At 39.9% G+C, this 26,741-nt stretch overlaps 1 protein-coding gene across 2 annotated transcripts in view; it reads left to right on the plus strand.

Moving 5' to 3' along the window:
* Positions 1 to 26,439, plus strand: part of RLF (RLF zinc finger) — a 50,239-nt gene extending 23,800 nt beyond the window's left edge. The window contains exons 5-8 of one of the 2 annotated variants that reach the window (XM_032709963.1): positions 7,479 to 7,681; positions 13,634 to 13,770; positions 19,019 to 19,160; positions 21,129 to 26,439. In XM_032709963.1, coding sequence (XP_032565854.1) covers positions 7,479 to 7,681; positions 13,634 to 13,770; positions 19,019 to 19,160; positions 21,129 to 25,865 — 5,219 coding nt within the window. In that variant the 3' untranslated portion in view covers positions 25,866 to 26,439. The remainder of the gene's footprint in view (positions 1 to 7,478; positions 7,682 to 13,633; positions 13,771 to 19,018; positions 19,161 to 21,128) is intronic. The other variant, XM_032709964.1, reaches the window with a different exon arrangement.
* The last annotated feature ends 302 nt before the right edge of the window (positions 26,440 to 26,741 follow it).

Here is a 26,741-nt window from a genome sequence, read left to right on the forward strand (position 1 = left end):
TCAATATGGGTCAGATTACTTGTTGACTTCAGCAGAAATAGGATAGAATAGCTTGTTCAGTCTTTTTGGTTTTTATTTGGGTTGAAGTTTCTGCTGACAAACTCGTTGTTCGACACATCTCTAACCATGCTGAATTGAGCTGAGTGTAGGTGTCCATTTCTAAGATCATTTGGCAGCCTGAAACTGTTGATTTCTTAGAGTTCATTATTTAGTACATATTTTTGTGTTTAGCTAGATCTGAATAGATGTCCAAAAGAGTTGTCCTCACTGGTGTGTCTTTCATTGGATCCCAGCAGAGACAACAGGACATTCATTGGAGCTTTTCTGCACCAGTGCATTTTCAGGTAGTCTAGAGTAGTCCACAGGCATGCTTAAACAGTCTGAATGTGACTCTGGAATCCCATAGTAAACCAATCTTGCAAAAGCACATTTCTCAAGTAAATCGTAAGGTGAAGTGGTAAACATTTTAAGTAAAGGGCACTTCTGAGAAGTCAAAGATCTGCCAAATTGTTGCTACTTACCAAGTGTCTTGCATTTGTGACAGTCTTGGTTTTTTGCTTGCTTTGAGGGTATTGAAGAGCAGATAAACTAAGAAAAGTGTCATCCTTGTAGCCTGTGGGCATGCAGCGTAGCTGCTTAGACATAAATAGAAGATCTTTTTGAGCTGTCTGAACGTGTACTCTTAGCAGCCAAGCAGGATAGTTTAGACGTTGGTTAACTGTTTTCAACTGACAGTGCAGGGAACAGTAAACAGTGACAGAGCTCATATGGTACCTGAAATGTAGAAAGACAGTGAGAGCACCACCCGAGAGTGCTGTCATGTCCTACTCTGCTCTTCTGGCCTGGTTCAAATACTGTGAAAGTGATAGCTCAGAGGAGTAGCATTATTAGTAATGCAAATGGGAAAATAGGGAGGCGGGGAGCAGGGATATTTAATAGCTATAAACACTATAAAGTAATGCTTTAGTGGTTAAATAATTTGGTACTCTTACATTATAGGGGATGGAAGGGTTTTTATTTGGTGGGTTTTGTTCTTGTTAGCCTCTTGGAAGACTAAGAGCACAATGAACAGGTATTGAATATTTGCAGGGAGTTGTAGGAGAGAACATAAGGCTGGGAAAGACAACGTAGGTCTCCTGTAGTTGTTGCCAACTATCCAATAATATTTCAAAGAAATCGAAATAGTGCATATTGTGAGTCTTAAAACTTTAAAGTGGTGCAGGAAAAGAGAAGTAGTCCTGCGAGGAGCAGGGAGTTGGACTGATAATCCTTATGGGTCCCTTCCACCTCGAGATATCCTATGATTCTAAGATTTGAGGCCATATGTAAAGTTCACTTTTTTCTCAGAAGGCAAGACTTATGTGCCAGACTTCTTACTCTATGCTTTGGTGCAAGACAAAATGAAAACTTAAAGAAATCCTGCTCCCTAGGCCATTATGGCATATTATGGCATGGAAAATCTTTTAACTCCTAGATTGTGCTTCTAATGTAACTGGTTTATCCTCTTGATGTCATAAGACAAATGTAATTCAGTGACTACAGAAGTTATTGCTGAAATATTAACTGATCCACGAAGCTGTGTCACGTTATGATTAGTAAAGTCTTGGTTTTGGTTTACTGCCATTTCTTTGTTCAGTCCGTTGCTTCCTCTGTGCTAGGCAGTCAGATGCTGCTGTGATTTCATTTGGCTTGCAGAATGTCTGTGTAGCTGGAATTACTCTCTTGGCCTTGTATAGAACATGATTGGAGCTGGTATTAAACAACTGTCTCTAGGTGTCTACTGGATTAACTTAATCCTTTTTTGCCTTCAGAATCATACCAAGCAAATGCTTGTTTCTGTAGTAGGAGATCATATGTCACTGATTAGTTACCAGGTTTGTCTTCCTTCTGACTTCTGTCACTTCTTTGATCTTTATGATGTCCTCTACTGACCAGCAAGCTCCATTTGATAGAAATAGCAGGAATCAAAATGTACTTTCTGCAGGTCCCAGCAGGGATGGCAGTTTTGCTGTTATGCTTGGGGAGTAAAGACTGTAGAAGGAGCTCCAGTGCAATGGGCTTTCAGTTGTTTTAGTCAAACTGCCATTTTATCCTTCAGTACAACAGCAGCTTCACAGAGTATCATCTGAAGTTTTGTTGTGTGTGCTGTTTCAGTCATCTAAAGCTTAATTTCTTTGAAGAGGTTGTATTTCATGCTTTTTGGGTTTTTGTGGTGTGTGCCTGAAAAGCATTCCTAGTTTTTGTGCTGTGGGACACTGGTAAACCAGATGTAAGAGAAGCTCAGTGTGCCTAGATGGAGCTGTGTTTTGTGAAGTGGTGGTTCATGTTAATGATCATCATATATTTACTTGAATGAACAATCCTGAAGATGTGTCATGCTCCTGCCTCTTTTGTTTAGAGTTCTTTCTTTATTTTTTTTATGCACTGACCTGGAAAAGGAGCTGACATCAACTATAAACATGGTTTACCAAATTTGTTCCAGCTCAGGTTTCATACCAGCTTAGGTCTGCTGCTTGTATGGCTGTTAATAAATTTCACTTCGATGTGCTAGGGTGACGGTTCCTGATTTTCACTGTCAGCAAGGCTCAGGATGGTCGTTTGGAGCATTAATATTTGCTTGAAGAAAGGGCCGTAAAATCCATGCTGCTTAGGCCTTTTGGATGACTAAATGATACAAGGATTCCAATGTGACCATAATCGATGCTCTTCAGCAGTTGTGATATCCCACAGTTGTTCTGTGCCTCGGGCAACTAGTTTTAATATTCCAGGACTACTTCTTTTTTTTTTTTTTTTTTTGGTGCAGCAGATGAACACCAACACCTTGATATGTCTCTGACCAGAGCTGGTTTGTAGGAAAGCTGGCAGAACTGTCTACCACACTGCTATTGTAAAATATACATACCTTAATGTCAGTTGTGCATACTTAACATATGTTACTGCACTTCAGCTCATTGTTGTCCTGTTCCAGAGGTACTTTCAGCAGAAATGCTCACCCGAGATGCTGTTTTTCGTGAACATTTATCAGAGCGATCAGAGTCTTTTTATGCTCTAGTGCCATCCATGCTTTATAATATTCACAATATCGTGTTGTTATTTAAATCGTCTTTTACTGCAAGTGTTTTGGGTGAGTGGGGAATCTCTTATCCTTACTTTTTGGTTCTGGGATAAAAGAGCTCTTTGGATATGTATGGAGTTTGGAACTGCACTGCCCTTTGACTAAAGGATTTTGAAGAGGGAAGGGTTGCAGGGTGTCTGCACTGATTTTTATAGCAAGCTGTTTTAGTCTTGATGTTTGGTAGAACACTGACAGAACAGACAACAGCAGGAGGTCCAGAAAGAGGAGGAACAAGAAAGTCTGTTCATGGACATATATGGAAATGTAACAGATTTAGGACTGAGTGCAAAATTAGGTTCTCTGAGGGGAAAACAACTGCTCTGAGGAATAGACAGCAAAATGAGTTTTTGTTCCTTTTTCAGAAAAGGGAGGTTGTTGCAAGCAGGCTGCTTGGAAAAAAACAGACACTTGAAGGGAAAGCTAAGTGCCAAGATAGGTGTCTGGCTAGTGACTTATTTCTGAATTCTGCTCCTGCCTTCATCACTTACCGTCTGCATGACAGAAGAGCTTGGTTTGTCATTTGCCTTCATTGCAGAGTTCATTACACACTCCCTTAGGTGTTAAAGAATTGTCCCAGGGCCACAGACCTTCTGCCCTTGGGGAGGACATGCTTACTGGCTGCTCCCAAAGATTGCAGCAAGTTGAAACCCTCTCTCCTATTCACCTTCATCAGCAAGTTTCTCTCATTTGTGCTGGAAGATAAAAGTGTGACTGTTAACCTGAAAGTGTTTAATTTGTCTGGCTGACTGCAGGTACTCTTAAAACACCACCTATGTCTTGACTCGCTGGCTCTGACATGTCAGTACAGCTTCATTTAAGCAGTTACCGAGTGCATGTCTAGCTGTGTAAACAAGGGGAATCTAAATCATTCTTAGAGTAGGTAAAGAGAATATATTTTCTTTTATTCTTCCAATGGACCTGAAAAAAATTAATTATTCTGTGAGCCGAGAGCTGTAGAAACAGGGGCTACAGAATTGCTTTGAATTGCTTGTGGGCACTAAACCCCATTCCCGCCAGGCCCATGAATAGCAGACTGCCAGGAGAGGTGAGCGATCTGATGCTGGGTAAGCCAGCCTTCTGGGACTTCTCTCTCAACAGTGGTCTTCTGGCCATCATGTTGTGGTAGCAGCCTCTTGTATCAAATAGGATCCATTTTTAAACGCTGTTAGCTTTCCTTGATAAATTTTCAAGCGTGGTGTCATACAGATGTAATTTTTAATGAAGAGAGGATACTTGTTTCCTAGCAACTGGAGATCTGGAGATGTTACTGCAGGCTGTCTCTTGGTCAGGCAGTTGAACTCTTTTTACTTTATCCATTGAAGTTACTTTAATGTGAAGTGTCAGCTGGGTCAAGAGTTTAAAGCTCAGAGGTTTTTCCTGTGAAAAATAGAAACCATTACCATAGGCTTGAATCTTAAAATTACCTCTAATGGGTCCCTAAGCAGACTTCTGCAGAATACAGCTCTCGCTACAGGCATGTGGTATGTGCCTGGCTCCTGAAATGAGTTTTCTTTTTGGGTGCACATTATGAACCTTCTGCCAACTAGTGTAGTGTTTGTTAGAACATGTGCTTTTTCTGTTTGGACAATAATTTAAATGCATAAAGCGTGAAAACTTCCTTGTTCTGTGTTACATACAATCCTCTCTTTCAGAAACGTATATGCTATATTGGTTTCTTAGCTACCTATCTTGCATAGTAATAATAAAATACTAGCAGTGGAAGAGCCATTGCATAAAAATATTTTCACTAAGTTTTTAGTCTAAACCAAACTTTTTTTTAACTAATCCAGAGGCTATTGCAGACTCCACAGGTAACTGGTTGACTACAGCTGCTGCAGGGCACCATTCTAGTATGTGTTTTATCGGAACGTCTGAAGCATTTCCATTGTTATTCTGCCGTTCATCAGACCATTTGTTTCTTGGTTGATATGTACTACTGCACGTAGTGTAAGAATGTGTTGAATCATCTCTCTTCATTCTCAAGGATCTTTTAAAATATGTACAAATCTGGAGATTCATATCAAGCCTTTCTGTAGGTGTTTATGTTAAGCTGGAAATAGCACTACAGCTGTTTGAAAGCATACAATTTCATCAGCCAAGGCAAAGTACGCTTTAGAAAAACTTTGGATGCTGTCTCTCACAACAATCCTGGATTAAATATCTAGCACACAGCTTGGCAAGTCCATCACCCAGTGAACTGATGAGCCGGGTGCAAAGGGTTACAGTAAATGAGATTAAGTCTGGCTAGTGACCAGTCATTGATGGGGTTTCCCAGGGCTCAATTTTAGTTACAATGCTCTTAAATGTTTTTGTAAATTATCTTGGTGCAGGAGTTGAATGTACATTAAGTAAGTTTGCTGATGATATTACATTAGGAGGATCTGTGGTCTCCCTCAAGGGTGGAGAGGCCTTACAGAGAGATCTGGACAGACCAGAGAACTAGGCAATCACCAACCATATGAAATTTAACAAGTGCTGAATTCTCCACCTGGGACATGGTAATCCTGGTTATATGGACAAACTAGGGGATGGAGACCAGCCCTGTGGAAAGAGATCTGGAGCTTTGGGTTGACGGCAACTTGAATATGAGTAAGCAGTGTGTCCTGGTAGCCAGAGGGGGCCGACTGTCCTGGGATGCATCAGACACAGCATTGCCAGCCGGGTGAGGGAGGTGACTGTCCCACTCTACTTTGCACTAGGGTGCACTCACCTTGAGTCCTCGGGGCAGTTTTGAGTGCTTTGATACAAGGACATCAGATTAATAGATTTGTCCAGAGGATTGTGGCCAAGGCACAGAGAGGCCTTGAGGCTCCTCTTTGCGAGGAGCAGCTGAGGTCACTTGGCCTGTTGAGCTTGGAGAAGAGAATGCTGAAGTGTGACTCTATCACAGTCTGCACCTTCCTCAAGGGGGCTACAGAGGAGGAGGTGCTGATCTCCTGTCTCTGGTGACTAGCAACAGGACACAAGTATCGGCGGAGAGGCTTGGAACAAATCGCGCACAGGCCAATGTGGTCAGACGATGTCCAATTTATTATTTAAATGAGTTAACTTTTATACAGTTTAGTTTGTTCCGGGTACATGCTCACAAGAAGGTGATTGGATAGCTCAGTCTGTACACGCGTCTCATGCCTTCAGTTTATTGGATTTGGTGCTCTGTCCACGTGGCCTGAAATCCTACTTGGCATGCAAAGTCCCTTCTATTGATCCGCCTTTAGGGGTTTTCCAAAATCTTGCAGGTGTCTCATTATCTCCAGTTTCTCAAGGCTTTCTTACTATAAACATACTATTTTCTCAAACCTTATAACTAAACACACAGCTAACAAGTATAAACATTGCATAGTTTCACACAGCTTGCAACTTCTAAAGTCATGTCAAGCAAGGCCTACAGAAATGCAGGAAAAATTGTTCACAGAGTCTTGCTCTCCCAACACACAAGGACATGAAATGAAGCTGTGTCAGGGGCAGCACAGATTGGACGTTAGGAAAAGGCTCTTCACCCAGGGGATGGTTGGGCACTGGAGCGGGCTCCTCGGGGAAAATGATTACAACACCAAACCTGCCAGAGTTCAGGGAGCATTTGGCTGATGCTCGTAGTCATATAGTTTAATTTCAGGTAGTCCTGTGAGGAGCAGGTCCTTTCCAACTGAACTTTTTTCTATGATAAACACCTGGGAAGAGAATCAAACTAAATCTGTGAGGTTTTTAATCCAAATAAGTACATTTGCTAACTGCTTACAAAAATAATCTGAAGTTGCATTTTTACTATTGAATTTTGAATTAGTTATCAAGTCTCATAATGATTAGTTGTATTTGTTTGATCTAGAGCATAAGCCTAGCATGTCTTAAACACAATTCTTCAAAAGTGCTGCAAAGATAACATTTTCACCCTCAACTTAATTTTGTGTATTTTTGCATTATGTGGGGTTTTAACAACTTGGGTGGAAAACTCTCTAGTTAAAAAGCATGTAATGATTCGTTTGAAATGTTTTTGATTCTTTGGAATATGAAGCTACAGTTAAAAGGTGAAGATTCTGAATCTCAGTTAAACTGCTGGTATCTGTCTGGTGTGATCAGTGTCCTTTGGCCATTGCTGTGGCATACGTCCTTACTGCCTTAATGGTGCTGTCTTTGGAGGGGGGTGGGGGATGGTGTGTGTCTGTTTTCTATAGCCCAGCATTCTTTTCCGGCCCAGTTTGGCAGAAGATATGCCATTGCTGTCACTTCCAGTCATGCCTAGAGTTTCTTAAGAACACTGACCATATACTTACACAAGTTTGTAAAGAAGTGTGAATGCAGTGAGACAATTTCAGTTACATGTCACCTGTAAATTGGTCTATTCTCAAAGGCTTTTTTCTTTTCCTAGCTAATAAATTGATTACACGAGAAGGGCCTTCCTTTCTGCAGATGCGAATAAAACATTTGATGAAGTCAAACTGCATCCCCCAAGCTACTTTCTTGTCAAAATTGTGTGCAGATTCTCCAGAAATTGCAAATGTTTCATCTTTTCGCCAAGCCTACATCACATGTGTGTGTTCAATGCTGCCTAATGAAGACTCCATTAAGGAGGTTAGTAATCCATAGTCCCTTTTGAATGTATATTTATCAAGCATTTTAAAATTTATTTCTGTAATACTAAAAACTGAAGCTGAAGAGTGAAACTGTTGCAGCAGAGTTCCAAAAGAAGAATCTATTGCAGACTGCAGTAGGAAAGTACATTTGTATGAACTGCTGCTGTGGATAAAATGTGTGGATAGTATGTATATATGCTTGCATTAGAGGTTAAATGTTTGAAATCTTAAAATAAAACTTGTAACTTCAGTTCCAATAGTAAGAAAAATATAATTGGAAAGCTGTATTTTCTGACTCAAAACAATGGTACCAGAGCAATTGCTTTTCTTCTAGTTGTTCTGACCTAAGAAAGAGAAGTTTGAAGAAAAAAAAATCACAAAACAAACAAAATCCACTTTAGAGTTGTTCTTCCTGAATTCTAAACTTGTTTTTAGCAATTAGTCTTCCTGATACAATAACAATCATAGCAATGATTTGTGTTCACGCATTACCATAGTAACTGTGGTCACACAACTGATTCTTGCCTCTGTTACCTCTTGACATCACACCCCTGTTATGGGATCAGTCTCACTTGTTAGAGTTGTATGCACTTGGTGTAGTTTTAAATGTTGGACTTGGGCATTTTAAGTAAACTTCAGTGAAACTAGGGGAAGCCTGAGATATTTAAAAAAGAAAAGAAAAGGCAACTCTGTCTTGCATTTCCTGCATGAGTGCCAGAGTGTTCTTGTTGTACGTATTAACTATTTTAATTAACATTCCTTTAAAAATATTTCTTTTGACATATAAGTATTTGCATAAGTGTCTCTTCAGTCTGCACTTTGAGCCAGATTCCCCTCAGTGTGCTGTAGGAGCAGGGAATGCATTTAACAGCTCACTGCAGACACAATCTGCGTGCTGGAGGTTTTAGAGTTTATGGGTAACTTGCAGCATGTTCTCTGATTGGATTGGCTGCTGCTGAGGAATGGCAGAGAAATCATATTAAAATATTTCCTTTTTAGTTTAATTTAAGGGTTGTGAAGTGTAACTGTAGCTGTTTTAACTTGATATTCAGAACAGTCTTTTCTTGCCAGTCAAGTATAAAAGTTGAAACAGAGATTGATAATTGAATCAAGTTATGGTAATTGCCGAATTAAACATTTTATGGGAAAGTGAAGCCACTAAGCATCAAAGGAGTATCTTAAAACAGTACAGTTTATTGACTTAACTGGACCTGTAGCCAGCGCTGTGAAAAGTGTAAAGTTAGTGGTGTTCCAGTGCCAGAAGCTTGTAAATAACTGGCAATATAAGGATTTGCATGGCATGTTTCTTTGCATGCTCAGTCACAGGTGTTGTGCAGTTGGCACTCTTACAGAATTGCTGGAGTCCGAGACTTCTAAAACACTTTCATTCACAGCTTTGTTTTCAGAGACAAGAATTCCGTTACACATGCATCTTACCTACGATCTTCCTCAGGTAGACAGTTGTCAGGTCTAATGACAAGTGGGGAAAAAGGGTGGGAAAAGGTGAAAGATGAAGAGTTCAAAGAATGGCAGCTGTTAGGGAATGAGAGGTGGCAATGACCAAAAACCCACCAGGGGAAAGAGGGAACAAACTGTAACGAATGAAACAAGGGTTAAATGAAATTTGAAGTTCAGAGTAGGATGGGGTAGGTAGAGGACCAGGGCTTGGCTAAGAAAGTAAATGTTGCAGAAGGGTTCAATAGGAGTGAAGATAGCTGGGGGAGGATTGGAGAGAAAGAATTTATATTGGAAGATTAGACAATGTATGATCATCCCTTTACAGGAATTGGAGGTGATTGGGGTGGTTAAGTCAGGTGTGGAAGTTAAATTACTGAGTTCCTATAAGTTAAGACTGGTAAACTACTTATAGCTATGTCTGTAAGCAATAACATATATATACACATACATGTGTGTGTATATCTATCTGTATGTGCATACATCTGTAGAGATATGTACACACATGTGCGTGGGTGGCTATGTATGTATGGTTATAACTCTGTGTATGTGTGTGTATACACTGTGTATAAAGTTGTCCCTTGCATTTCTGGTACCTCCTGGCACCTTGAATTGATCCTGAGGCACATGTGTAACAAGGAATAAACCTATAAAATTGTTTGTTCATTAGAGTCTTGTGCTGCTCTGTGAGAATGTAGAAAGTAACAGAATTCAAGGCTGATGTCAGGCTGACCAATTCCATTGTTTGGCTTGAATTTGCCGATTTTATTGGGTCAATTAAAATCCTTATTAAAGCAGTTCTCTTACACAGTAGTTAATTAAGTAGCTAATAACACTTATTACTATTGCAAAAGCATGAAACCCCGAATGTTCCATAGTCGAAGATGGTTTTCTCTGCAAGGCAAGTGCCAGCCACACGTAACAATAAAACAAGGTTTTCAAATGCCCCGACCAGTTAAATTAAAGCCAAATTGAGTGTCATCTTTGCTGAATATTAACATCTTTGGTAGGTGACATGATCTTCATATAGCCATCTCCTATTGTCAAAGTAGGGTTGTTTAGTTTGGACTTCCTTTGGGAAAGACTGTTCCAAAGTCTTGAGAGCAAAGCACTTCAGGGAATCTGAATTTAAGCAAATGCCCTTTATCCCATTCATAAAAAATTCAATTGTGAAATAAACAGTCATCTTTTGGAGGCCCTCTACAAATAAGGAGTATTAACATGATTCCTACTACAAAATGGTAGGCGGTTTAGGTTAGTGTAGGAAATTTTTATGATGACATAAAAAATGAAGTAGTATTGTAACGTTACAACTTTTTCTTCAAACTAAAATGACATGGAGGACAAAGACTTACATGGTTGTATGTTCTGTGGAATAACTTTGAGGAGAAAACTGGCATCCTTTTCAACAGAACACGAGGATGGCAGCATGTTTCAGCAATTCTAATTTAAGATAACTTGGCAGTGTTCATTCTGCAGTCTCATAAGTTTCATTCATAAGTTGTTGGGTTTGTAACAGAATAAGGGTGGTCAGCATTGCACGTTTAGTAAAGATGCTTTAATATGTGTCTGGTTTGTCACTTAATTGACTGACGATATTGTTGGATGATTTCAAGCTGTGCATTTGGACTTTTTGTCTTGAATATTAAAAAACCACCCAAAATACAAGCAAAAAACACACAAGCAAAAAGCAAAAGCCCCAAGGTCTGAATCGAGATGAATCATCATTGACCAAGTTTGAAATAAACAGGACTTGAAACAAATTGCCTTGTTGCTTACTCAGTAGTTAATGTCCTGAATGTGAGTTTGTCCAAAAGGAACACTAGTTGCTCTGTGAGAAGGAGAGCAGCTCTGATGTACTGTGTGGCTGCAGGCTGTTCCGAGCACCAGGCTGCGTGTGTGCTGGAGCTGGTGTTGGTCCTGCTGATCCAGTGCACAGCAGAAGTTCCAGGTCTTCCTACAATGTAAGTCTGAGTGAGGAGTAACTGATGGCTATTTAAAAATGTGGGGTTTATAATTCTGTAGCATTAGAAATAAGTAGGGTTTAAGTTTGTAGGTTTTAAAACAGAGGTGATGGTGTTCAGTGATTGTTCTTTTAATGGAATTGGTGATGAGTATGATCTCTGTCAAGTGATGTCTGGCCAAGTAACTCACAGGTAGCCTGCCATGTTGTCTTCAGATCTGTGAAGGAAACATGTCCTGTATTTACAGGCACTGACAATTTTTATTTTTCTAAAACTGAAGATTTGGAAGATCAGACTTATATCAAACCACTTGCAGGCAGCTTCTGCATTATTTAAGAATATTTACTGTAGTATCGAGGAGATGGCAGTGTATAACTGTGAAAATTATCAAAGACAAAACTTTGTGTCACTTAGCTTTGCTTTCCGAATTTGCTTTATAAAATATGCTGATGGAAATTGTAATCTATAAAGAATGGGAATAGCTGAGTGGATAGAGATGGTAGAATATTATGAGAAGGCTGGAGTTGCCCAGCTGTCAGACATGTATTCACCTAGACTTCCCACCCAAACTGCAAGGCCGGTGTACCTGTAGGTACCAAAGGTTGATGACAGCACAAGAAAGGTACTACTGGCAAGGAATGTTGCCAGTAGCAACAAGATAGCATACAGCAGTGTCCTGTTAGCCACAACAACCCTGTTCTCTCCTGGGCAGTGATGAACACCTTCACCGTTCTGTCATGTGGCCATTGGTATGGGCTTGCTTTTCCGCCCTCCCCAGCCTGGTAGAGGTGGCAGTTGATTTGCAGATACTGTCTGGGCTTATTATCTCTTGACATGCAAGGAACAATGATATCTGTCCCCTTAGACAGCAAAGCATTGTCCCTTAAATCAGTCCTCGAGGTTTCTCTATTGCCAGCGGTGAGTAGTGACAACCCCCTCCCCCCAAAAAATAGTCTACTGTATTTTACTTTGTCAAGTGCAAAAGTGACACATCTGCAAGCCCTTGCAGCTTGTGAATTGCTCTAGAAATGTCTGCTGCAAAAGGTCAGTCTTGGGTCTCAAGTTAAATAGCAAAAGTCAGTGGACCCTATAAGATGTTGACACTGCTCAATGAATTCCAGTGTCAGGCCTGAACAGGAAACTGGGGTAATATCCCTTCTTCTGCTTTTCCTGCTGAATGAGATATCTGTGAGAATTAGTTTATTTTAACTTCCTGTTGTTCATTCTATGTCATTATTTTTCATGATGAACAAGACATTTGAAATGTTTATAATATGAACAGCTGTTAAAAGTAGGTGTTGCTAGAGTGCAGACTGTTCTGTGGAATAGATCCAGTGGAAAAATATATTAAAAATAGTGTTGTCTTAATAGTAAAAGCTCTTCATAATTACTGTTTGTGGCTTATGACCAAGCTAACTTCTTGGTTTGATACACAAATATGTATTGCCTTAAGTAGGCTTTCCAAAACTTCCATGAGATTTGTGTTTCCTTGTCATGGTTTAACCCCAGCCAGCTCCTAAGCTGCTCGCAGCCACTCGCTCACTCCCCCACCAGCAGTATCAGGGAGAGAATCAGAAGAGTAAAAGTGCAAAAACTTGTAGGTTGAGATAAAGACAGTTTAATAGGTGAAGCAAAAGCAAAGCAAAACTAGGAATTAATTCACTGCTTCCTGTGGGCAGGCAGGGGTTCAGCACCTCTAGGAGAGCAGGGGCCCATCAGGCATAACAGAGACTTGGGATGACAAACACTGTCACTCTAAATGTTCCACCCTTCCTCTTCCCCCCTCCCCCCACTTTATGTAATGAGCATGATGTCATATGGTCTGGAATATCCTTTTGGTCAGTTGGGGTCACCTGTGCTGGCTGTCCCCCCTCGCAACCTCCCATTCACTTCCAGCTTCCTTGCCAGTACAAAAAGCAGAAAAAGCCTCAGCTCTGTGTAAGCACTGCTCAGCAATAACAAAAACATCTCTATATTATCAACCCTGTGTCCAGCACAAATCCCAAATGCAACCCCATACCAGCCACTGGGAAGAAAATTAACTCTAACGCTGCCTAACCCAGCACACTCCTCTAAACAGTTCTGTTTTTAACATTATGCTTTGGAGTGTGGTTGTTCAGAATCAGTACCTACAGAGAAAGAGAAAAAGACTGGCTTTTTCATAACTCTTGACCTTTTTGGACCTGGGTTCTAATTTTCAAAAGTAACACCAGAATGCCTGCAAGTGCTGCGGAGAGAGGGTATGAAGAGTCTTAGGCCTATGATTGCCGCATGCAAGTATTTTGCTAAATTGCCCAAAATGGAAAGTTTGTCCCAAAGAAAACTAATACTGAGAAGAGACCAGAACAAATGTGTAAACTTCTCATGCCATTCTGTAGCTGGAAAGTGTGGCACTAGCTCTGGGTATTAAAAAGAGGTGTAATATTTTATGTGTTTGTGAGACCATTTCCTTTGATACAGTAAACACACATTTCTTTTGTAAACGTGCTGAGAATAAAGTGCTTTTTCTTTTAATTTTTTTTTTCTTTAAGATTGCAAAGGTGGATTGCAAAGAGGTACTGGACATCATTTGTAATCTGGAATCTGAGGGACAAGAAAACACTGCATTTATTCTTTGTACAACGTATCTTACTCATCAGCTTCAAACAGCAAATGTGTATTGCTCTTGGTAAGTATAAGTATTGCTGCTACTGCTAACTGTTCCTCACTGACTTCAATGCAAGAGAATACTTAGAGGAAGTGAATATATCCTGAAGCTGAGCAGTGTATCAGACTGAAGCGCTTTCTAGATGACTTGTGACAAAATAAATAGTTGCTACAGTAATAGAACAGTTAGAGAAAAGTAATGTTTGAACCATTTGAAAGTGAAATAGCACTCACATTGTTGGTATGAACAGTACGACTTTGGCAGGGTAGTAGATCTGTCAGTGGTGCTGGGTCAGTGCTCTCTGAGTTGATATTCTATAACTGACAATTGTAGTACTAGATCTTGGCCGAATTGTGACTATAAAACTTCTCTGCCCTCTTAACTGGCTGGAGATTAGAGAACCTTTTGCACTTCTGTTTCAGCAGTGGTAAAATCCTAGAGCCAAAGCAGAGGAGGTGGTTTCTGCCCTTTGCAAAATGGATTTGTAGTTATATAGTTATGGCTTTCAAGGCATGGCTAAATCTGTAGTTTTCTCCCATTTAAAATCCTGACCTGGATAAAGCTTTACATAGGCAGACATACTGAGAATATCTTGGGGAATTTGGATTCAGGTAGCTGTGGCATTGTTCATCAACTCACTCTGCATTTTAAAGCCATTAAGAAAAGTTTTTACAGCACTGCAGTGTCTGCAGGATGATTGACAGTTCAGTCTGGTCCAGTCATCTGTACAAAAAGGCCAGAAGTATTTACATAAATATTGCTTCTGCTTCAGGCCAGAAATGTCTTTTTGAGCAAAAGCATACCTTGTAGAGAGAAATGAACTTGTGGAAGACACAAGAGAGGAGAGTTCACCACACTTGAAGTTCTAGAGAATGTTTTTCTCTAGAATTCTCTATCGAATTTTTTCATTAAAGATAAGATTAGAAGAGTCATGTTCAAAGAGATACAAGGCTAGAGTCCACCTCAAGTTCTCTTCTTAAAGAAAGAAACAAACAACTAACATTGTTCTAGAGTGAGTTGTATTACTTACTGTTGTCCAAGAAGACTTATGCAGTTCTAAAAGCTATATCCCTAGGATGCAAGCAAAGAGGGTCAGACTTCCTGTTGTTGGACTGTTGGGACTGGAGAACAGGCTTGAGGATGTAGCATTTATTGTTACAGAATGACATCTCTCTTTTGTGAGGACAAATGTGGGTAGATTTCTTTGCTTGCAGTATGAAGTCTGAACTAAAAGTAGTTAGAATTTCAATGAAATTTTCAGATCCCGTAGCTCTAATTCAAAGCTGTAGATTTCTCATCTCCTTGTCAATCTGACCCTGGGTGGGTCCTGCCTCAGGTAACGCTACACAAAATACGGTGCAGCTGTAACTTGAGTAGGTACTTTCAAGTTGGCTAGCCTGGGTGACAGGCACTGAAGTCTTGAAGATACGAATGTTAGCACAGTCCAGTAACATAAGTTTGTCCCTGCTTACAGAAGGTTTGTGTCACTCATGCTGAGGTCTCGTTATTATGTCTATACTGTTGTTAGTTGTTCTTGAGAAAAAAGGTGCTGGGTCAAACTGTGCTGCTCTGTCCATGCATACTGCAGGTGCCCCTTCTGCTGCTGTCCCAACAGACTTCTCAAGTTCCAGCTGCCTTCCCCAGGGCAGAGACAGGAGAATGAAGTCTTCTGTCTAACAGAAGCACTGACATTGTATAGATGTATAAATTCAAGTTCTAGTACTGTACTTAGCAGTCCTTGTACAACAGCACTGCACACAAATGATGCTGTCTGGACCCACGGGAGAGAAAAGCTTCCAGGATGCTGGAGCACAGATGGAAGAAGTCACCTTCTGATGGACTCCCGTCTTGTGAAACTGGTGTAATAATTCTTGACCACTAGATTGCTTCTCACTTTGAGGCTTTATTTAAAAAATACTGTTGCTTGAAAGTCAGGATGCCTGGTCTGATGGTGCACCGTGGTTTGATGAAGTGGCCTTTTCACTGACTTCCACCTGTGTTCCTGGGGACAGCTGTGGATTGAGCAGTTATTTAGCCACAAGGGAGATGAATTCAAGTGGCTGATAAGACATAAAACTTTTAATTTAGAGGATTGCTTTTGTCAAATCAGCCAGTTTAACTGACGAGGCATGATATTCCATGTTACAGATTTAGTGAGCATTAAGGCTCACAAAAATGAGGAGCTGTGCTCCATGCAAACTCTGGAATTCACTGAAATCATTGCAGGGCTGATTTGGATCAGTACCCTGGAAAAAAGATAAGGTAATGTTGCTTTCACTGCACTGGTAAATTAAACTCCATCAAAAGCATGACATGGCAGAGCAGGCTGGAAAGACAGGAAATGTGAAGGCAGACTCTGGATATTTGGTATCATCCTGCAGCTAAAACTAATGTGAAGGAACGACATGCTAGCGGGTGCTTGTGAGCCATTATATAGGCTTAAATACATAAATATACACTTAATGAGTTAAATTTAATGCATAAACATATACAGTACATAAAGGACGAGTTAAATTGAACACATTCTCCTTTCTGCGACCAACTGCTGTTTTTAAGGAGCAGCAATTGCTTATTTCATTTCAAAGAAGGTCTTATCTGGTTCAAACAGGATTGTAGTTGAATGGTTATTGTACTCCTCTTGATCTGCTGATAATTTAGACTCTACTTAAAATTTTTCTCCCATACTCATACTTGAGCCAATTCTGACAGTTTGCTGCTGCTAAAAAGCAAAAGGTCCATTCTTGACAACTCACAAGGCTGCCTTATCTGTTGTCCTGACTCTGGCCCTTCTGACTTGCGGTAAGCACATTATCTTACCCAGCCAAAACTGCATACCTTTCTGCAGATTAATGCGGATTGGTCAGACAAGTTCCACAGGACAAGTGCAACACTGGGGCTTCTGGAAGGTGTTAAACCTCTTCAGCTGTAATATCACTAGGAAGGGAAAATCTGCCCCCTTTCCCTTCTGTCTTCAGTGGGAGACATCTCTCTGATGGTGCAGTGCTAACTCCCCATCTCAGCACAAACCTCTGACTATGACTCTTGCATAGTTGGAGAGGTTAAGTGTTTGAATAGCTTAGCTTAGCTCAGATCATCCTGGAGCCTCAAGCCTGTATCTCCAGGAAATCAGCAAACCATCTTGGTATGTGAGTTAGCTCTCGGTGTCAAACTTTATTTCACAACTGAAGATGAAAGCAAACTTAGGTTTGTCTATGTTATTCCTCACCAAAATTGGAAAATTTTGCACTGGTTCTTGCTGAGATTCATATGTAAGACTGCTCTTAAGACTAGAGGTACCTGCTGTGTTTGAAACTTTGTCGCAGAAGTAGTGCTGCTCTAGGCAGTGGTTCTGAGTGAGCTGATTGCCACAGTGTCCAGGGAGCCAGGTAGTTCATCAACCCATAAAATAATCTACCTTTACCATTAACACAAGTTGCCTTAGGTGTGAACTGTAGCTAAGCACAGCTTCAAAAACCTCTCTCTGGTGTGATATGTTGGTAAGTTTATTTTTTTTTTTACTTCTAAGTGCTACTAGATATCTGTCTGTCTGGAGATCTTTCTGTTCTCTGCACTGCCCAAATACTTGGAGGTGTCTGGTTTTATCTTTCCATATATGTGAAGATTATCTGAGGAATACTTCTTCATCACCATCCTTGATCCTTTCCAGCAAGATGCTTTAGCTTTGCAGAAAGAAAGGGTGGTATGAGAAAAAGAACAGAACAAACACTGAAAAGTTATTCTCAAGGCTTTTTTGCAGAGCACTAAGAGGTTACTCAGAGTGAAGCCCTTTTCTTGCTATTCTCCCAGCTCCCAACGACATCAGTGTAATAAATAGACATATAAAACGAGTGATGTCTTGATAAACTATATTGCAAGTTCATTTTTTTCTGTTGTAATGCTGAGTTAAAATTTTTTGTAATACTTTTATATATATATTCTGTGCTTTTCTTGCATGAGCTTCGCTTCATACAGTTCCTCCATATTAGTCATCCTGATGTTTAATTAAATTTTACATTTTGTCAGCTTTTGGGGGCTAAAGGGTAGTAGAAGACATTACTGATATTCTGAGTGTCTACCTTTTTTTTTTTTTTCTCTCTAGTTCTATTTTAGGATTTAAAATTATAACATCCTGGGTTGTAATGCTTGTATGGTAATTCCTTGTAGGCCTGTCTGGCTTCTCAGCTGTCTCTTCCTGGTTATGAAAGGGTGTTAATTGCATTTCAAGGCCTTTAAATAATGCAGACAAAAAACTCCAAACAAAATCCACAAAAACTGTTACCAGTAAACATTGTCCATTTTTGTGCAGTAAAATGATATCCCAGATCTGATCCAGGATAGACCCCATTCCCTTTCTTTAGGCTTAGTGTTGAAGAGTAGGATTGCAGTAATACAGAGGAAGAACCTCACCAGTGTTTGGTTTAAAGTTTTCCTGGATATGTGTTCTTGGCAGTTGGTTCTTGAGGCTGTGACTGACCTTACATCTGGAAGCCTGTGTGTGTAGTTGATGCACACAGTGGGTAAGCTAGGCAAAGGTCAAGTTTGCTCTATCAAAGGAAGAGAAGAAAAGTTTTTTTCAAATGATATAAGAGATAGAGGTCTTATGGCTCTACTACTCTACTGCTTTTGGGCACTCCAGGTGGTGGCTGAGGAACAGCGATAGGTTACATCCCTCCATTGACTGTGCTACTTTGGTTATAATAAATTGCTTAACAGAACAGCTTTGTGCTCTCATGGTATGAATAGCAAAGTACAGAACTGCTCACAGACAGCAGACACCTTCAGCTTACGGATCTCTTTTGTGATACTTTGCAAAGGGCACTCTGTGGGAGGGCCCTTTTAGTGGCAGCCACATCACCTGGATGCAGGTGTCAGCAGCTAAGCTTCTTGCCTAGTGGAAGAGAAGTGGCTACGTTCCATTATGATTCATATTACCCTTTTTAAATTTCTGTGTGAAAAGTAAAAGTTCCACAAGTGTGGGACTGTTTTTCTTGTCTAGAAACAAGGTCCGTGCAGCAATAGATGCCTGCATTAAACAAGATGAATCCCAGTGTCTTTCCCCAGTATTAGAAGATAAGTTGTGTTTTGATCCTATGCTTGTTTAGGAATAGTCCTCTTCAGTGCTACTTGGAGATCAGGACCTGATTGAAATGTATACTGTCCTTGAATAACACTTAAATTTTTCCTGGAGTCAACTCTGAACTGAAGTGTGTGACTGCACAAATCGTGTGCATCTGCAATGTTCTTACTTTCTGCTTTCAACTCTTTGCAGGGAACTGACACTTTTCTGGAGCAAGCTGCAGAGAAGAATAGATCCTTCTTTAGATTCCTTTTTGGAGAGATGTCGTCAGTTCGGCATCATTGCCAAAACACTACAGCATCTGTTTTTCTTGATAAGAGTCATACAATCTGAAGTAAGTAAGCTACAGTCCTGAGTCTTTGGACACAACCAGAGCTGTTTACATGAATTTATTATTTTCTTAATAATTCCACTGAACTGATTAGAAATATAACTTATTTCATTATTCATGCTTTCTGATTAAGTACCTAATAATGTACTAATAAAAATCTATGGAAAACACTTGCCATTGTAGTTTTGTGTCAGCCTGATCCTGTGAAGTGATCTTCAATCAGTGTGGAGGGTTAGTTTTGTTGCTTTGAAAGTACAGATGATAGGATTTTGCAAACAAAGCATAGCTGTGTTTTGATCTGCTGCCTGTTCAGAAGCCAGGCACACAAGAATTTTCTGCAACATCTCTAAGAGATGGAGACTTGACTGGAATGTCTCGTATTTTTCTATTCTGAGAAAATTCATCTTCCTCAAAATATGTGATACAATCACATCTGGACTTTTACTTTCTATTCTGATGCCTCTCTCTAGAATGTCACAGAAAGGTGCAAAAGATGCTTGACAGCAGTTTTCATAAACTCGTCATCCCCGTTTAAGTACTAACAGAAAGACTAATTGATCTCAGGAGGCTGACCTGGCATGCTCTTTGCATTCTGACATGGCCATGGGTTAATTCAGGTTTAAGATGGATTAAACATACAAGATTCCTTTTTTCAATTACATTTCTCTCCAGTTTCAGATTTGTTTGTCTGTGAGACTCTTTCACTGTCTGGAGTCAATACTGTGACCCAAATGAGTTACAGAATGTGAGCTGACAAGAGCAGAGCAAGTGCCAGAGCTCTGATTTAGAGTCAGAGCAGAATCAGAAGGATTGCATGATTGTCCTTTTGACAGGTCATAGAGTCCAGAACTCTATTTGGCAGAGATGCATTCCACCAGGGATTGCACAGAGATGTATTTGGTCCTAATTTCTTTAAAGTTGGCCCATTTCTACTTTTAAGACATGCATGAGTGTGCACTTTCTATATAAATCATAATATATTGGTAACTATATACCAGGTTTTTCTGTGTTTCCTGCTAACCCTTTTAAATTTCTTCTGAATTAAAGAAGCACAGCATGATGTATGGTGGGCAGTGAATGCTGAGCTTGCTAATTCTGTTAACCTGTTCTTAGTTCTTTTGGATGATGACAGTCTGGGCTGGTGCAGGTGTGGTTGTGGTAGCCACGTCAGCTCTCCTAAATTGTTCATAAGTATCTTCAATGTTACTTATCTTTACTAAAAATGGCTAAATAGTTACTGCATGCATTCAGATTCTTTATGCTGAAAAATATGCCTTTGGAACAAGGTAACTTTCAATTTTGTCCAGGTAGAATTCAGAATATATAATTTCTTAAATCAGCATGTGATTAATGTAAGTATCTTCCCGATACTATTGAGCAACACCTCAGAGTTGCACAGACTGCTCAGAAACTGGAAGTGAAACACCAGTTACCTTCCTCATGAATCATTTCTGCTACTGTACTGCTTGGAAGGTTATTTTATTTCAGGGAGTGAATTTATGTAAATTTCCTTATTACACAATACCCTATGTTCTGAATTAATATCCAGTGTGGATGGTGCAGGAGGGATGTACATAGAAGATTTACACCATTCTCTTTCAGTTATCTGACTTATGGTTGAGAATCACTCAGTTAAGAGAGAGAGGAGTTAGAAAGGTATTTCGCAACATCTAGTGCCTAAACTAGTTTGTGTGACTCCTCCAGACTGCATTAAGTGTGCAGTGGTTCCCATTGCTTGAAAAGCAAAAGAGGTTCCTCACATAAGATAAACTGTGGCTCTCTAGAAGGTGCTCAGTGACTCCAGGCACTTGATGCTCAGAAGCCCAAATATATTCAGAATGAACTGTTGGATGCTCTTATTGCATGCTTTTTTTTCTGGAAAGAATGTACTTATTAAAGAAAAGTAACATTTGTTTTGTGACCATTTGTTGTCTGTGTTTTTCTGTTGTTGGTTTGTTTTTTTTTTAACAGGCAGAAGAAGCGGGACTTGCTGTGTCTGTTTTGTTATGTGTGAGAGCCCTTCAGATCAGATCCAGTGGAAGCGATGAAATGAAGACATCAGTGTGTAAAACAATTGCATGCCTTTTACCAGAAGACCTTGAAGTTAGAAGAGCCTGTCAGCTTACGGAATTTTTACTTGAGCCAACGTTGAGTGGATTTAATGCATTGGAAGAGCTCTATATTCAACCAGACCAAAAATTTGATGAAGAGAATGCAGTGGTTCCAAATTCACTCCGCTGTGAGCTGCTGTTAGCTTTGAAAGCATATTGGCCATTTGATCCCGAATTTTGGGACTGGAAGACTTTAAAGCGGCATTGCCTTAAACTGTTAGGGAAGGTAGCTTCTGATTCCGAAGATGATGCAGGTTGTCATATGTCACTCAATGAAACTGACATGTTAGAAACTTTCTTTAGTGACTATGATGAGACAAAAGAACACAAATATTATGATGAGAAAGATACAATTAACCACCCTAAGGAAAAAGCAAGAATAAAAAAACCTATTGGTTCTTCAGAAAGATACCAGAGATGGCTTCAATACAAGTTTTTTTGTGTGCTCTGCAAAAGGGAGTGTATAGAGGCCAGAATACTGCATCATTCAAAGATGCATATGGAAGATGGTGTTTATACATGTCCCGTATGCACAAAAAGGTTCAAGAGAAAGGAATTTTTTGTACCACATGTAATGGAACATGTTAAAATGCCACCTAGTAGAACACACAGACCTAAAAAGAAAATAATTCTGAAAAAAGAGAGATCACCACAAAATACAACAGCTTCTAGCAGCCCACCCCCAGCATTTCAGGAAAGGTCACACCAGTCACAGTTCCCTGAAAGCTTTGATAATGACACACATGAATATGTCACATTCAGCCAACTGGAAAATTGCCAGCTGCAAGACAGAGACATCTACCCATGTCCTGGGACAGATTGTTCTAGAGTATTCAAACAGTTTAAGTACTTAAGTGTACATCTGAAAGCTGAACATCAAAACAATGATGAGAATGCAAAACACTACTTGGATATGAAAAACAGGAGGGAGAAGTGTGCTTTCTGCCGCCGACACTTCATGACGTCCTTCCACTTGCGGGAGCATGAGCGCGTGCACTGTGGACCTCAGCCATACATGTGTGTGTCCATGGACTGCTACGCCAGGTTTGGGTCAGTTAATGAGCTTCTCAATCACAAACAAACACACGATGATCTTCGTTATAAATGTGAGCTAAATGGCTGTAATATTGTTTTCAGTGACTTAGGGCAGCTTTACCATCACGAGGCACAGCACTTCAGAGATGCATCGTACACTTGCAACTTCTTTGGTTGCAAAAAGTTTTATTATTCAAAAACTGAATTTCAGAATCACCTCGCAGCGCATAATATCCAAATGTCAAATGGGGAAGGGAAACAAATGCTGAACCTTGAAAGGTCGATTTCAAAAGACAAATGCAGTTATCTCCCAGAGTCTCAACTGCTTGAACAATCTGAAAATTCCAATCTCAATGATAACTTGGATCCCTCAGGCTCGCAGGAAATTCCAGAAGTGAAGGAAGAATCTCTCTCCGACAGTGAAGATCTAAACAGCGAAAGTAACTTCAGCCTGCATTGTGGGGAGCACAGAGCAGATGCAGCAGTAAGCAAAGGTCAGGTGTCTCCTCTGCTGCTTGAAACAGTGGCTCACAGCCAGTCAGTTCCAGGTTTAGTTGTGTCCCAGGAAGGAGTCTTCCATCCAGCAAATGTGAAACAACAGTGTTCCAATGTGGCAGTTTGCTTTGATGAAAAAACCCTTTCCTGTGGTTTTGAAGGCTGCTGTTCCAGCCACAAAAATTCCAGGAGTATGCAGAAACACCTTCGAAGAGCCCATCCATACAACTTCAAAGGTAAAAGAAATATGGAGATGAAAACTAAATACTTTCTCAATCTGTTGAGTAATGCTCAGGACAGTAAATCCCTTACAGACATGAATACAGAGTTAGGTCATAATTCAGATACCAATGCTGACTCTCCAGAAAGTGTGTGTTGTGCTGTAGATGGTAAAGGAAACAATGGTCTGAGGGAGGAAACTTGTCCTTCTTCCCCAGAAACGTCTTTTTATGACAGTTCTAAAGAATCAAATATTGAAGATAACATGTTGGAACTAATGTTAGGTTTGAAACATCTAAGCTTAAAAAATGCTAACATTCAGAATTCTTCAAGACACAAACCTTTTGGAGGCTATTCATCTCGGGATGCCAAGTGCCCTGAGTTAGTTGATGAAACTACCTCAAAATTTCAGCTTCAAGAGCAACAAGATAATTTACCCAGCCAGTACCTTACTCAACTGGCAGCTAAACCATTTTTCTGTGAATGTCATGGATGTACATGTGAGTTTGTGACCAGAGAAGCTCTCTTAATGCATTACGTTAGAAAGCATAACTATTCAAAGGAAATGGTTCTTCAGCTAAATATGTTCCAGCATCGATATTCACCATTTAAGTGTCATATTTGCCAAAGGTCATTTACAAGAAAAACACACCTTCGAATTCACTATAGAAACAAACATCAAATTGGCTGTGAGAGGGTGGCCCACAAGGTATGTCCTAATGAAAAACTTGATCATGTAGGTTTATGTGCAGAGGACATGCATAAAAATGGCACTGCTCCAGCACCTACCTGTGCAAACAGCATTGGGTTCACTGATCATTCAGACCACTCTGAACAACTGTGTCACCCAAAGAAGGATGACTGCTGTTCTGAGACAGACTTGGAGTCCAGTGAAGAGACAGACAATAATGTAACAAGAAAAGCATCTAACATAACTTCTCTGGACACTCATAGGGAAGAACTGGAAGCAAGACAGGGAAGAGGAAGCAAAAGAACAGTTGCTAAAGGAAACTTATGTTACATATTGCATAAGTACCACAAACCATTTCATTGTATACATAAAAGCTGCAACTCAGCATTTACAAACCAGAAAGGTCTGATACGCCATTACAGAACGGTTCACCAGTACAATAAGGAACAGCTCTGCTTAGACAAAGACAAAGCGAGAACTAAAAGGGAACTTGTCAAATGTAAAAAAATATTTGCATGCAAACACAAAGAGTGTGGTAAGCGTTTTCTGTGTTCTAAAGCTCTTGCTAAGCATTGTAGTGACTTCCACAATGAAATCTTAGAGGATCAAAAACTGCTTTCTGAAGCTGAGTCTGCCAGATTTGCTTGTAACCAAGCCCACTGCCCTGCTGTATTTTATACGTTTAATAAGCTTAAACAGCATCTAATAGAAGAACATGCCAATGAAGAAAAATTAAACAAAGATTTTGAAATCCATTGTGACCTTAATGGCTGCAATCGAATTTTCACAAATTACAGTAACTATTCTCAACACGTGTATTTCAGACACAGTGAATATTATGATAGTCTCTTTGGAAATCGGAAAGAGGAGGACGATAATGAAGATAAAGATAAAAATGAGCAAAATTATTTGAAAGACAGCTTTGACACAAGCAAGCAGAACGGAAAGCAATTAAAAGAAAAAGCTAAAAGAATTAGCAGAAGTAGAGAAAAACATTTGCTGAGTTTCAAAACTAAAGAGGAAGCCCTACAAATGTGCAAAGAGAAGTCGAACCAGACCCAGTATCCCTGCATGGTCCAGGGGTGCCTGTCTGTTGTCAAGCTGGAAAGCAGCATAGTGAGGCACTATAAGCGCACACACCAGATGACCAATGTGTACATAGAGCAGCGCCTTCAGAAACTTGTTCTTTGTGTGAAATGTGGCATCATGATTGAAAAGCAGTCTTGCTCTGACACAGCTTCAGACTTGGATAGAAAAGGTGTAGAAGTTAATGAGGATAAATCAGCTAATCCTGAACCTGTGCAGGAAAGTGACAAAGCTCTTGTTCCAGACCCTGCCAGTGATCCTCCAAAAGTGAGCAATGAAGACCAAAAACAAAGTCCACCTAGCAGTGCGAGTTTTGATGCCAGTGCCTTTGTGCATTCAGGCACTTTAAAATATAACGACAGTTCAAACAATACCTGTTTTGAAGAGCCTAATGTCAGGGAGACAGCTGTGTCTAAAACTGAAGATTTTTCTGAAAACAGTGAAAGAGAGAATAGCTCTTGTTTCTCCAGTTTACAATTAGAGTTGCCAAAAGAGAAAGACCCGGAAGGATGTCAGCATAGTGCAATTAATCTGAATGGAAAAAGAAATGTACTTTGTGCTACAAAAGACAAATTTCAGAAGCCTCCAGTGTCCAAACCATTTGATTTAAAGACATATAAACCAATGGGATTCGAGTCTTCATTTTTAAAATTTATTCAGGAAAGTGAGGGAAAAGATGATGACGATGATGATGATGATTGTGATGAGGTAGTAGAATGGGAGTCTTCTGAGCAGTTGCCAATAGATGAAACCTTGAAAAAAGAGGGAGACAGTCAGGGGGATACACCAGTAAACAACTTTGTAAATGAGGAAAATATAATCATAACCCCGAATAATCCTGGGCAATTAACAGAGATCCAGCCCTTGCTGTCAGAGTCCTCATCTGCCCCTTCTTTAGAAAATCTGAGGGCAATCCTGGACAAGGCCCTAACGGACTGTGGAGACCTTGCCTTAAAACAGCTGCATTACTTACGACCAGTAGTTGTTCTTGAAAGATCCAAGTTTTCCACACCTCTCATAGACTTATTTCCAACAAAAAAGGCAGATGAGCTGTGTGTAGGAAGTACGTAAGTAGCTTTACTTAGAGCATATTGCCTCCACTACTGCTTTACGGGGAGAACTTCAAATTAGAACAGTAATTGTTACAGTACACACTTTTAGGTTAGTTTAGACTGTTTAATTCCATGAATGTATAATATCTGTCAAAAGTATTGGCCAAATTAATTTAGCTCCCCCAATTTTTTCAATGAACAATGCTGATTTTGGTGCTATTTAACACATCAGAATACTGGGGGCTTCCTCTTGAAGAGTAAATGTGCATGATTGTATATGGAACAAGTACTGGGGTACCAGGGTTTGGGGGGTGATGGAGTTATTACTTGACTTGAATGTGCACCCTAGGGTGCTTTGTGTAACATATTGTACACTACAGCATCTTATATTTTTTGAGTTATGAGTTTCAATAAATTACAGTTTTTCACCCATTTGTTTACTGTACAGTAAATCTTTAATGTGCTTTACTTGTAATTGAGTTTGGGACCATTCTGAGTGCATTGGAAAATGTTGCTTAAGTTTTATGCATTTGTAGATAATTTATCAGACTGATGAAATAGATACAGAAAAGTAAAGTATTACATTTTATTTTACAACATTCTCTGTGCTTTTTTCACATTTGAAAGATTTATAATTAGTACGGGCAGAAAGCACTTGCCACTTAGGGACAAGAAAATCTGTGTTCCTTTAAAGGCAGAAGGTGCTTCTGAGACTGTATGGCACCACCTGAGTGTGTGACGAGTGTTGCCAGACATCCAAGGAAGTTGTGTCATATGAAAGTATCAGTGCACATTTTGGGTTCCCTGGTTAGCTTTTTTGACAGTGAATAAAACCTAGTTTTGTCAGTTCTTTTTTATAATTGGAAAGATTCTGAGACCACAGAAGTTGTCCAAA

The sequence above is a fragment of the Chiroxiphia lanceolata genome, chromosome 24 (assembly GCF_009829145.1).
Source record: "Chiroxiphia lanceolata isolate bChiLan1 chromosome 24, bChiLan1.pri, whole genome shotgun sequence".
Classification (NCBI taxonomy): Eukaryota; Metazoa; Chordata; class Aves; order Passeriformes; family Pipridae; genus Chiroxiphia; species Chiroxiphia lanceolata.